The following is a 14,103-nucleotide window of genomic DNA, read 5'->3' on the forward strand; positions in this document are numbered from 1 at the left end:
TGATAAATGAGAGAATTTTCTTTTCTTTCATGAAATATGAACATCCCAAAACTGTTCTGTAGATATTTAAATGCAGACAATCTCACCCAAATTTTAATGTGGAAATAGAGTGTGAAGTTTAACCAGTGTTTTCTTTGTTCACGTCATTAAATAATACATATCTGATATCAAGCATCCGACAGAAGTGTGTATTACCAACAATGTGTACCTTCTTAACTGGCATTTTAACTGAAATGGTAGATTAATCTATTGTTCGTGACCATAAGGTAGTAAAATGTGAAAGGTTATATCCCATTGATACCATCATGCACTTCAAAGTATGGACGTCATGTAGATAATATAGGGAAAGCTAGTGAATTTGATAGGAATTTAGATGCAGAAAATAAATACCTAAATAATTTTATCACTCATGAAACTGCTAGCTAGCCTGTATAAAATTGAAAATTTATGAACTGTACTACAAAAATAAATTTAAAAAGTACACATAAACTTATCACAGTCAAGGGATGTTAGTTTACGTGTTTAAATTGTAAAATGTCAGCATAAAAACTTTACTGATTTAAATCATGTAACTTGGTTAATATTAATCCATTTTTCCAGCAATTCCTTTACAAATAAATAAAACATACTGTGCTATACAATTTGACAGTTGGAAGTTGTGAAAGTGTTATTTTACATGATCAATTTGATAGTAATAATTGTTATACTTCACTTAAATACTATATACATGGTATACATTTTATTTTGAAATTTATTTTTCAAATTTTCATAAAATTTGTTTTTAATGTTTCTAAATACATTCTTAAAGCAAACATGTTTCATTAGAAATAAAGCAATTATGTTTACAAATCAATATTTCATATGTATACTGCATGATATGTTGTGGTATAAATTAGCTGAATTTCAAATATAAACTTTCCCTTATATTAATATTTCTGTGTTTGCACTTAAATACTGTGTATATATCTAACAACTTATGCTGTAATGGTGGTATTTGCACACCTTTATGAATTCAAAAATATTTACATGATGTAGATCAGATTATTGAGGAATGTACTCATACCTGTTTATTGATTATGGATTATTGTTTATTTGTTATGATACAACATTAATATCCATGGAAATCTTGTCTGTAGCATATAAGTGCATGAAACTATGAGAAAGGATCAAATATCTATAGATTAATTTCAATGTTTTTATAATCTTTTAATCGCTTTAATTCTTATGAAATCTTCTTGATTGTGTTAAATAATCTGTATTCATAGGTTAGTTTATTTTTCACTAAATTGATGCTTTTTTTTACGCCTTTTAAGACGGGACATATGATGGTATACAAATGTCAGTCTGTACATACTTCTTTTGATAACTCAAATTTGCTTGAACCAATTCTCATATAACTTTTACACAACATTAGAATTAACCACAGAAAGCCCCCTTTCGAAATTTTTTATTTTTGGATTTGTTATTCCAGGGTTACTGAACTTTGATTGATTCAGTGGAAACTTAACATAGTTGTTGGAATTGGTGAATGTATGATGAAATGCCTTCAAAATATCCCATTTTATTCTTGCAACAATTTCAATATGCAGAATAAGGGTTTATTATGCACTCTTGGCGCAGCTGCTTATTATTCCATCTATACCTTTATGTATATCAGTTTAATGATAAATTCATGCTTACTTAAAATGAGGAGAGTCTCAGGAGACACCATTCCTTAAACAAATGGATGATCTACAATTTTTAAATTCAATTTATAATTTGTTGGGTATATGTCTGTACAATGTTGTACCAAATAATGTCCTTATATTTTCAAAAAGTAAATACTGTATTCTGTATAGATGTAAAACCACCAACACCATGATCTGGACCAAGGTCACTCTATATAATTGATTAAAATTTCTAACTATCAGGAAACAAGAATTACCTGCATGTATAAAAAAAAAGACAGATGAATAAATATGAAAAGAGATGCATCTCTGTTTTATCAAAGCAGTTATAATTATTGAGTAGAGTTTACAGTTGTTGATTTCTATTTCAGTGATGTCCATACTATTATTCCATGTATAGGACTTCCTGCTGTTACTCTGATATTTGACTTGTTGATTTCTATTTTCAGTGATGTCCGTACTGTTATTTCAGTGTATAGGAGTACCTGCCGTAACTCTGATATTTGCCTGGTTGTGTATGTACTTTGGTCTTTCTGATACCTATAGTTACTTTCCTGTGGTATCTACACAGAGACTGTATGATATAGACAGCAACATTGGTATACAGTCACAGTTCTGGAGTATAGCTAATGTTTCTCGCATCTCGGCTGTAAGTTTTTTGACATCATGGATACTATTTTATGCATTAAGCCATTTTTAGCCGACTTCAAAGCCATTTATTTTCCTGATTTCCTCACATTCCTGATGTAGTTATATAAGGCAATGTCAAAGTTTGTCGTGTGCGACAACTTATATTCCCAATATTTTTCTCCCTGTGATAGTTAAGCCCTGCAAAAAAAGATTGATGGTTTCCCCTAATCATGCCGGTTTGTTTTACCCCTCCAGGTCAATTCTTTTTTTTAAAAAACAGAAGAAAGAACAAGAGCAAGACTCTTTTTTAAGACAATTATCAATGAGGCTTTTTAAAATGGTCTGATATTTATTTCCTTCAAAAAATTATCTTAAATTGTTTTATTTATCATTCTTTAAGTTAAAATAACCTTATATCACAATATAGAACTAGATAAAATGGCAAACAAGTTTTTTTTCAAGAATTTTCTGTCAGTTGTTTTTGAAAGATTCTCTGTAGAGCGAAACTGCTTGTGTCTTGTTTGAATTTTCAACAGGAAAATTAAAATAAAATAAACAGATTATACTGTCTACTGACCCTTTAAAATTTTCTTGTGTTATGGGAAACCAACATTCGATTTTTAATGACTTTATGAAATTAAATCCTCATTTTACAACTTAATGACTATTACAGTAAAACTTATTGTTCAAGGACGTCATTTACACTGATTGACCTCGGGTCAACTGGTGTAACTCATTCATAAAAAACAACTCAAGATTGGTCTATAAACCTACAGTAACTACTACCATTGATATAGAAATATGGTGTATAGTGGGAAGTATTCGTAGATTAGGATTTTTTTTAGCACATAGAGGATAAGCTCTATGAAAAAAAACTTTAAAATAAAATAGCTATTATCTAATGAGAAAAAAGCCTTAGGAATTTGTATTTAAAAAAAAGAAACACACTTTCACATTATTTCCATATGAAATTATTGGAAGTAAATGTAGAATACATTAGATTGTATCCGTGTTCCATTTAAGAATTAACTTTTTTTGGACCCTTATCGAAAAGATACGTCATAACTTAGTAAGTCTGACATTATATTCTGTTCCAAGGATCATAGTTGTTTCATTATATATTGAACGAAAGTCTCATCATAAAGGAATGTACAGGAGATGACTACATTTACTTCATATGTTAATCATATGTTACCTTGACCTTTGACCCAGGTTAATTTTTTTTTTTTACATACTTAGTCATATTTAACCTGTACATTAATAGATTGATTAGTTTAACCTAAAGACATGGTCAAGTTTTAGCTAATCATATATGTTAATGATGCATTCATTTTTTTTTTCAATTAATGAATACAAAGTAGATATTTTTAGTTTTGTGTAATTATTTTAACCTTTGACCTTTATGTTTTTAGATGTATTGGTTTGACGAGCAGACATGGTCCTATGTAACCTTTATTTTGGCCATCTTGCCGTTGATTGTGTATGCAGTTGCCATTGTAGTTATATCAATTTGTCATATAGGAGGGTAAGTCTCTTTATATTCCTCTATATTTCACTTTACCTGAACTGACGAGCAGACGTGGTCCTATGTAACCTTTATTTCAGCCATCTTGTCATTGATTGTGTATGCAGTTGCCATTGTAGTTATATCAATTTGTCATATAGGAGGGTAAGTCTCTTTATATTCCTCTATATTATACTTTCCATGAACTGTTTATTATTTTTATGCCCCCACCGCAGCGGAGGGGACATTAAGTGTTCTTCTTGTCTGTCCATACATCCCAAATTTAGTTTCTGTTCTCTAACTTTAGTTTTCCTCAACCAAATGCTTTAAAACTTATACACAATGCTCATTACCATAAAACACAGATCAAGTTCAAATTTTGGTGGTGTCACTTTCACAGTTCTTGAGTTATGTCGCTTTATAACGTTATAAGCAAGCGGGGGCATCATCTGTGTCCCATGGAATCATTCTCCATTTATTTTATTATCAATGTGTGATTCCCTGAATCTCAGTTCTTCATTGGTCTAAATTCATTTATGGCGTTCTATTTCCTTGCTTTCCCCTATTAAAAAAGAAAGATAAAGCTTGTCAAAAATATCCTCTAGAGAAGGAGATTCCACCATAATTTTCAGTGCGATACTATATCTAGCCACTCTCAGTCTTGCATTTTGAATTTGAAAATTTAACTGTCTCTATAGAAGAAATATTGTATTACATTTAATGCAGTGGTTTAATCTTAATGTAACTCTTTGTGTTAACTTATCTTCTTGCAAGTTTTCATTCTTATATTAATTGTATGAAGATGTTTCATAAAATATCAAGTGTTGATGACACCTTTTTTTTTACATTAACAATTTTGATTTCTATACAAATGTTTATAAATATATCTTCAGGTCAAATTGAATTGAACAGTTGTTAGAAAGTATAGGCCTTTTACAACTTCTTGTCAGGTAGATTAGGGGGATTTTAAAATTAAAATTTGGTGTGAATACTTGTCTATTAGTTTTAAACTTGAGATCTATTTTTTAGTTTAATGGTGTTGTTGGGTTACTTTCTCGTTAACATATACTCCACATCTCATATTGCCATTGATTGGTATTTTCAAAAACAAAAGAAATTTGGTCTTTTTGCCAATGTGACACTGTTTGATATTGTGTCAAATTAAGTTGTTTTAGTGGTATGAAAACAGCTGTTTTATTTGTTATTGTTAAAATTCAGTCATATAGTTTTAGAACATTAATGCTTGTCCTTTTTGTAATTTTATGTTTCAAGAAAGATACTGATAGAATTGATGATGAAAGCTTGTTGTTTAGCAAATTTATGTGCATAATTGTTTCTACATGATTTTCTCACCTATTATGAGCAGGGATTGAAGTTAAAATTTTGGCATGGTAGCCCACAGCTTTAATTTTGTAGCCCACATATATAGTCCTATACAAGAAAAGCAGAAATTTAAGTAGCCCACACCAAATTTTAGGGGCCATTGGCGAGTGGGCCCCTGCTAATTTCAAACCCTGATTATGAATAATAAAATATTAACTATATTTGGTATATAAATTCATTGCAAGATCTACATGTCCATCATACAGGGTTCACCTACACCTTTACCTTATATCATGGATCAGTGACCAATGTTAAAACTTTGTGGTTTTAGCCATTTCTCAGATACTATAAGCAAAAGGTCAACTTTATTAGCAGGCAAGACATTTCAGCTCGTTCACACTTTTTGTATAGGATATTAATGAAATATATAGTAAAGTACCTCCTACAAACTATTACAGAAACAGTCCACATAAAGATCATGGAATCCCAGCTCTCTCTCTCTCTATATATATATATATATATATATATATAGTCTACATTTCTATAAAAGATTAATCTTCAAAATTAAAATATGTTTTTGATTGAATGAGAAAAAGGATGTTCTTTTGTGACTTGTTTATTATTATCTTAAAATATTTTTGCAGGCATTTCCATTTCCACAAGAAGGAAGAGCAGTTATTGCCACATGATTGTTTACCAGGTGTTTCAATAGTCAAACCATTGATGGGAGTTGATGATTTACTGGAAGAGAACTTAGAAAGTCATTTCAGTCTCACTTATCCAAAGGTAAAGGCAAAAGATCCTCAAACTTTTATTGTGTCCAATTTAGAATTTATTGTAAATATTCATTTCATATTTTTTCACTTTAAAAAGGGTTATTGTTTTTTATACCCCAAGCTGAAGTGGGTGATATATTTAGATGTGGATATGAGAATTTACTGAAAGCTTTTGAGAATTTTAACACTATAATGCATACCTGCCAACCTCTGAAACCTTCAAAGAGGGAGATCTCCCCCTCAGCTATGACAGCTGAGGGGGAGATTTTGCACGAACGACATTTTCAAGTTAAATATATGACCTGTTTACATATTCATCTACAAAACACCAAAAAGAGTTAATAAATATACTTTATTTCTTCAATCCATGGTTATAATATATACAAGGTGGGATTTTATTTAGCCTTTTTCAATACCTCCAAGTCTCATAACATTCCATATTTAGATTTTGTTTTGAGTCTCACACTAAGCATGCTTTCAAACATTGTACAGACAACCAGAAGAAATCGAAAAGTTGATTGAACATGATGTGCAAAAAGATTCATTGCCAAGTGAACTTGGTCGTAAAAATTTAAAATCTTTCTTTCAAATCTGCTTGACATTTCGATTTGCAGATATCTATTTTTCTTTTTACACTGCCACTTGGTCCAGACAAAGACCTCTATCTTGTTGGAGTTGGCATAGCAGAAATGAATTTCGATTACTTATATATCGAACATAAAAACTTCTTTTTAAAGTTTTCAAATGATCACCGATTGTTTATTTATTTTTTATTGAAAGTAATGAAAAAGCCAGAGAATTAGGAACACGGGTTATTCCAGGTAAAAATATCCGAAAGCGGGCGATTTCCGGAATTTCGTCGTTTGCGCGGGAGTCTCCCGCTCAAAACGGGAGGGTTGGCAGGTATGCTATAATGCCATTTAACATCTCATTTTAATTTTGAGCATAGATATTCTTGGGGTTTCCCTTAACAAATCATGGAAGAAATCACATTGATTTTGGAATTTAGAATGGCAGCTCCTCCTAGTTACAGAGACATAGATTGAGAATACCACTTTTCAGTTTTAAACTAACAGATTTAAACTTGTTTTTGACATAAGTTCTACAAAGTATGTATTGCTGCAGAACTAGCAACAGGTGGCCTAGAATGTCAGTTCTGTGGTTTCAATTATTTATTAATATTTATAGAATACTTTTCAAATGATTCCATCAATTGGTTATCTTAACTTTACAAATGACAGGTATAATTACTGTTGTAGTTTGAGTTGTTACTGTGTACACAGACTGATGATGATGAAGCTATACCTGTTGTAAATAAACTGAGAAAGAAATACCCTCATGTGGATTGTACATTGTTTACAGGTAATTCATGACATTTGTTCAAAAAATCAAAAAAAGTATATCTGGGCTTAGAACTGTTATTATACCTCCTGCAAGCAAAGCGTTTTGGGGGTATAACGGTTTTACCCAGTCTGTCTATCCATTTGTCTTGTAAGCGCATTAGTGTGAAGATGATATAATTTACTTACTCCAATATCCCATATATTTTCTTGTGAGTACAATTTCTCCTAACCTGCTAGACAGATACTCATGAAACTTTACACTGCTGTAAAACATCATCGGAGGATGTGCATGAAGGAATTTTAATCCTGAATTCATATGTCAAAGGGGAGGTAATAGAATTTACTGACATCAGTATTGCATGAGGTGGTAAAAGTCTCTCGTAAGGAAGGGGGTATCTTTTTGTGGGTTCACTCGCAGTTCCATTTCATACAGGATTGTTTAAAAAGGGGTGGATGAAGGAAGGATGATAATAGCCATAATTTAACCCCTGAATTGCAAAAAAAGTTGTCTTTAATCCAATATAAAAATTATGTAAATTTTATTGAAAAATGATTTTGAAATTGTAACTTGGTCATTTTAGATCAGAAATTATGTTTGCATATTATTGCCGATACCTGACAGACTAAATAAATATCTTTGGAATATCTGAAGAATGTTTATGAGTGAATTTATAATACTTTGTTTTATTTGAGTTCAGGTGGCTTTATCATACATACCTTCTTTTCATTGAAAAATAATATTTTTTTCCAGATGGATATTTATGAGAAAAACGTCAACAGAGTTCTACTGTATTGTAAAAGGTTTATATAATGATTTGTTATATACTGTTACTTCAAAGATAAAATTTGCAAGTTTGACAATAAATTGCATAAATATTTGTAAACCTCTTGGTATACAATTTGGGACTTGGTTAACAGAATGTTGAATATGATTTTATTTGTTTATTTTTACAGGTGGAGGTCCAGGCTGTGTAAACCCTATGGTCAACAATATGGCACCAGGTTACTGGAATGCTAAATATGATTTTATCTGGGTCAGTACCAGTAGAATCAAAGGTATGTGTTAAATATTTTTATACATTTTTATGCCCCTGCTGTAGGTGTTACCCTTGACTTCCTTCCGTCTGTCTTTCTGTCTGTCCCATTTTCGTTTCCACACTCTAACTTAGGTTTTCCTTATCAAAGTTTTATGAACTTATACACAATGCTTATAACCAAAACTCACAGAGTACTAATTTGGGCAGCGAGTTGTTTACAGTTCGAGAGTTATGCTCTTAATAACTTGGAAAATTACACAAATTTTAAATTTCCCCAAATTTTATGAAACTCAAACACAATGCTAAGAACCACAACATGCAGACAGAGTTCGAATTTGGGCAGTGAGTTATTTACCATTCTAGAGTTATGCCCTTTTTAACTTCGAAAATTGCAAAGCTTGAGTGGGGGCATTCGTGTCCTCAGACACATTCTTCTTTTATTTAAAAATGATATTAGTATACCATGAATTTTTCAAACCTTGAGAGGTTTAAAAGAAACTGCTTGTCTGAGCCTGATATTGATGAAATCATCTAATGATTGTACCCAACAAATCATGTACAAAACAAAAGACAAAAAATTCTGATGATTCTTCCTAATTGCTATATATGATAATACTAACAGTATATTGATGAAACATTAAACAAACACAAATGAATTCTCATAGTGAAAACATAATTTAATCACAGGAAGATTTTTTTAAAATATGGTTCTTAAAGTTAAATATTAATAGTCCAGCTATTGAATATAATATTGTAAATGATAAACCTTTTTTATAGCCTCCTCAGATATAATTATGGATATGTCCTGTAAGCTGCAGAAACCAAAAGTGGGTTTAGTTCATCAGATGCCATTTTATACAGACTTGCCAGGATTTGCTGGAACTATTGACAAGGTAACAACTAAGGGACATAACTCACATTAATATAAGAACATAGGGAAGTAACTGATTACTTTATAACCCTCAGGAGGCACCCTTCAATTGAACATTTATGATCTATGACAAAAACTAAGCACTGTCATGTTTTATGTAGAAATTTGTATAACATCTCTGAGTCGAGATCTGTAGTATTTACATTGACAGTTATATTCTTCTGTTTGCCTGTATTGTTTTATGTTTAATACATGATTTTGTAATAAGGAATGATTTAATATATTTGGTTAGGAACTTTTTAATGTTGAGTTGTACAGTGTTCAGATTTGTGGGGAAGTCACTTTCTTGTTGACGATACTTTTAATTCTTATTATATCCATTGAGCATGGATTTTTTTTCATTACATATTACTCATTTACTGTATTTAAGGAATGACTGTAATATTTTTTCTGTCTACGAAGAAATAACATCAAAAATGTGGTGCACACTGAATAACCCGCATAGCCAGTTATTTTAAATTGTGCACCACATTTTTTTATGCCCCCACCGTAGCGGTGGGGGCATTAAGTTTTACCCTCGTCCATCCATCGTCCCAAAATTGGTTTCCATTCTCTAACTTGAGTTTGCCTCAACTTAATGTTATGATACTTATACACAATGCTTATTACCACAAAACAAGGATCAAGTTTGAATCTTGGTGGCATCACTTTAACCGTTCTAGAGTTATGCCTCTTTATAAATGGAAAAATTGCAAAATTTTTAGTTTCTGTTCTCTTACTTAAGTTTGCCTCAACCAAATGTTATGAAACTTATACACAATGCTTATTACCACAAAACACAGATCAAGTTTGAATTTTGGTTGCATCACTTTAACTGTTCTAGAGTTATGCCCCTTTATAAAAGGAAAAATTGCAAAATTTTTATTTTCTTCTAAATATCAAGTTATTTTTAAAATTGGAGTTATCTTCCTTTGTCCATGATTATAGTTGAATCAACTACAATCAATGCTTTATACAATGCAATGTTTAATTTTGACTTCCACTGATAAAACACAGATCAAGTTGAATTTGGATAGTGTCACTTTAAACATTATTGAGTTATGCCCCTTTATAAATCGAAAGATTGCAAAATTTTTAGTTTCCATTCTGTAACTTAAGTTTGCCCCAACCAAACATTATGAAACCTATACACAATATTCATTACCACAAAACTAAGATCAAGTACAAATTTTTTGTTTCCATTTTCTAACTTTAGTTTGCCTCAACCAAATGTTATGAAACTTATACACAATGCTTATTACTACATAATACAGATTAAGTACGAAATTTGGTGGCGACACTTTTATCATTCTTGAGTTATGTCCCTTTATAAACATAAAAATTGCTGAATATTTTAGTTTGTCTCAACCAAATGTTATAAAACTTATACACAACCGTTCTAGAGTTATTCATGTTTACAAATAGAAAAATTGCTGAATTTTTAGTTTCTGTTCTCTACTTAAGTTAGCCTCAACCAAATGTTATGAGACTTACACACAATGCTTATTACCACAAAACTCAGATCAAGATCAAATTAGGGTAGTGTCACTTTTACTGTTCTTCAGTTATGTCCCTTTATAACTATATGACATGCAAGCGGGGGCATCATCTGTGTCCACATGTGGACACTATCCACATTTTTGATGTTATTTCGAATAGACAGAAAAAACATTACAGTCATTCCTTATAATTTAACTCTAAATTGCATTTTAAACCGGAGTAAACATGAAAAAACATTGATGACGTCACGGTCACATGACAAAATTATGTCTATGAGCTTATAGACAAAACACTGTCAGCCAATCAGAAGACATGTTACATCCAAAATTAAATTATTCAGGAATGATTTGAAATTTAGTTTGGAATTTTATAATATGGGGGTTGTACATTGTTAGTGATTTTCCAAACCTGCTGGGTAGTATTGACTTCTTGTTTGATGATACTTTGAATTTTATTATACCCACAACAGGAATTTTTCTTCAATGTTCAATAAGTTGGGATATTCTTCACAGGACTTTCCTTTCAACTCCCTAGTTTAGACTTCTGATAAGCACATTTTTATAGCTGAACTATAATGTTAGTTAAAAGCAACTTTCAAGAAGTCAAAGTAAACAGAGTAATATACAATCTGGTCAATTTCTAAGTTTGTTGTCCTCTTATAAAATAGATGTATTTCTGATGTCTTTGCACTTACGCTAGCAAACATTTTTTTATGCTTCAGTAAAAGATTATTTGCTTCAGGGCAAAGTGATGCTAATAAAAATATGAGTTCTTTTGTCCCATTACATTATTGGCATTAATTAGAATATAACAATAATTTATGTACAAGATTTGGTCAGTAAAGGTCTTAAGGTATACTTTGGTACATTAGTCAACATTTGTTATCTTTCTTTACAGGTACATTTTGGTTGTATAATTGGTCGATGTTATCCAGCATTTAATTTCTTAGGCCTTTGCTGTTGTACAGGAATGTCCTACTTATTTAAGAAGCCTGTACTAGAGGAGTGTATGCCTCAAGGAGGACTTATCTACTTTGGCAAATACTTAGCTGAAGATTTCTTTTTATGTACATTATTACACGAAAAGTAAGTACTCATTGATGTAACACAATATTTATCTAGATTTTCTTTCAAGTATATTCAGGTACAATACAGAATTTGGTCTTGTAATGTCTGCAGTCATTTGCTCCCAAATTGCAATTGGCAGGCAGGGGTGCAGGTTATAGAGTACTATATGCAAGAAATTACAGAAAAAATTTATTTTACGAAGTTTGTTTAGGTTCTACCATCTTTGTTATTGAAATTGTAGAGGGCACACTTATCTCTAATAGTTAAACTAATCTATATTATTTTAATTTGAAAATTCAGTATTAACTGAAAAAAATCAAAATTCAATCCTTCATTACAAATTTCTCATTTCTATCGATAGTTTGTTTTAATCTAGATTTATTGATATAAAAAGGATATAAGGAAGGGATTTTACGGACAATTTCTTTTACTTTCTCTAACAAGATTTGTTGATTGATATTTATTTATATTTTTCTAATTATTTTGCAGAGGATACAAGTTAGTAATGTCAGCTTACCCAGCTCAACAAAATATTCCATCATCATCTATTTGTTTCTACAAGGATAGAATGGTCAGGTTGGTATCTATATGTCTTATGTTTCTACATGTCATAGGTTTCTACATGTCATAGGTATATTTTCTCAAGAACTACAAGTCAAGGCTTTCTGAAATTTGGTGACCATGCTGTACCCGCTGATGTGTTTCACATTCATCAATCATCAGCATTCTGTTAACTGAATATAGCAGGGGTATCATTAGAGGGCATAAGCTCACAGTTAAACTTTTTCAAACACATACTATAGTGATTATAACATCTGTTTGGAAATTTGTAGAGAAGAATTATAAGAGTGTTTGAAAATGCAGGTGGTACTTTTGGGTATTCTAATGAATCATTCCTATATTTTCTTATTTATTTGTAGATGGCTGAGGTTACGCCTTAACATGATGACATTTACAAGTGGTGTACTAGAACCATTAGGTGACATGATTCCTATAGGAATTTTAGTTAGTCTAAGTGTCAATCATTTCTTCAACATTAGTGTATGTTATTTCCTGCTGTTCCATTTCACTTTATGCCTAACATCAGATTATATACTACTTAAACGGTACCAGGTGAGTTGATTAACAAATATATTATATTGTGGATTCATTTTCTTTCTTGGATACACATTATTGTGGATTGAGGAAAAATTGTGTATTCATGGATATTTGATATCATGGTTTTGCCAAAGTCTGAAATCAAGCCTATAGAATATTGATACTTAGTTTGTCATTCAAATAGGTGATCTACCTTTACCCACAAAATCCAAGAAAATTGGTTTCCCAGGAACTATAATGAATAACTATTGGTATCCCAGGAACTATAATGAATAACTATTGGTATCCCAGGAACTATAATGAATAACTATTGGTATCCCAGGAACTATAATGAATACCAATACCAGGAACTATAATGAATAACTATTGGTTTACCAGGAACTATAATGAATAACTATTGGTATCCCAGGAACTATAATGAATAACTATTGGTATCCCAGGAACTATAATGAATAACTATTGGTATCCCAGGAACTATAATGAACCAATACCAGGAACTATAATGAATAACTATTGGTTTACCAGGAACTATAATGAATAACTATTGGTATCCCAGGAACTATAATGAATAATTATTGGTATCCCAGGAACTCTAATGAATAACTATTGGTATCCCAGGAACTATAATGAATAACTATTGGTATCCCAGGAACTATAATGAACCAATACCAGGAACTATAATGAATAACTATTGGTTTACCAGGAACTATAATGAATAACTATTGGTATCCCAGGAACTATAATGAATAACTATTGGTATCCCAGGAACTCTAATGAATAACTATTGGTATCCCAGGAACTATAATGAATAACTATTGGTATCCCAGGAAGATCTAGTATTTTCATCATTCATATTTGTTTTATAAGTTCTTTTGTCTGTCCTGTATATGGTTCAGATCTAAAGATTGACATGTCATAGAAAAATATGTATTATAGAAAAACAAAGGATATAGGGTATCCATCAATGACACAAAATCAATACATACATAGCAAAAAACATTCTAAAGCAAGGGAACAGGGCTTTTATTGCTGTTCTTCATCTCAAAGTCTCAGTCAGGCCTTCTACACGGAGCAACAACAAAAAAAACTCACCTCACTGCAAGTTTAAGTCTTTAGTCTGCTTAATTTGGATAGTAAAAAATGTCAATTCAAAATTTTGATGGCATTGACCCACCGTTTATCCATGAGTTCTGGAAATTAAATATTTGATCTATGTCAACTCATAACAATTGAAAGTCATAGAAGAAT

At 31.1% G+C, this 14,103-nt stretch overlaps 2 protein-coding genes across 6 annotated transcripts in view; both read left to right on the forward strand.

Moving 5' to 3' along the window:
* Nucleotides 1–14,103, forward strand: part of LOC127733848 (uncharacterized) — a 282,424-nt gene that overhangs the window by 126,125 nt on the left and 142,196 nt on the right. The window lies entirely within an intron of this gene.
* Nucleotides 1–14,103, forward strand: part of LOC127733842 (ceramide glucosyltransferase-B-like) — a 35,608-nt gene that overhangs the window by 14,740 nt on the left and 6,765 nt on the right. For all 3 annotated transcript variants that reach the window (XM_052243249.1, XM_052243251.1, XM_052243250.1), the window contains exons 3-11: nt 2,117–2,316; nt 3,710–3,822; nt 5,769–5,910; nt 7,160–7,262; nt 8,198–8,299; nt 9,058–9,173; nt 11,588–11,775; nt 12,247–12,333; nt 12,678–12,870. In XM_052243249.1, coding sequence (XP_052099209.1) covers nt 2,117–2,316; nt 3,710–3,822; nt 5,769–5,910; nt 7,160–7,262; nt 8,198–8,299; nt 9,058–9,173; nt 11,588–11,775; nt 12,247–12,333; nt 12,678–12,870 — 1,244 coding nt within the window. The remainder of the gene's footprint in view (nt 1–2,116; nt 2,317–3,709; nt 3,823–5,768; nt 5,911–7,159; nt 7,263–8,197; nt 8,300–9,057; nt 9,174–11,587; nt 11,776–12,246; nt 12,334–12,677; nt 12,871–14,103) is intronic.

Source organism: Mytilus californianus, unplaced genomic scaffold (genome assembly GCF_021869535.1).
Source record: "Mytilus californianus isolate M0D057914Y unplaced genomic scaffold, xbMytCali1.0.p SCAF_3, whole genome shotgun sequence".
In the NCBI taxonomy this organism is placed as follows: domain Eukaryota; kingdom Metazoa; phylum Mollusca; class Bivalvia; order Mytilida; family Mytilidae; genus Mytilus; species Mytilus californianus.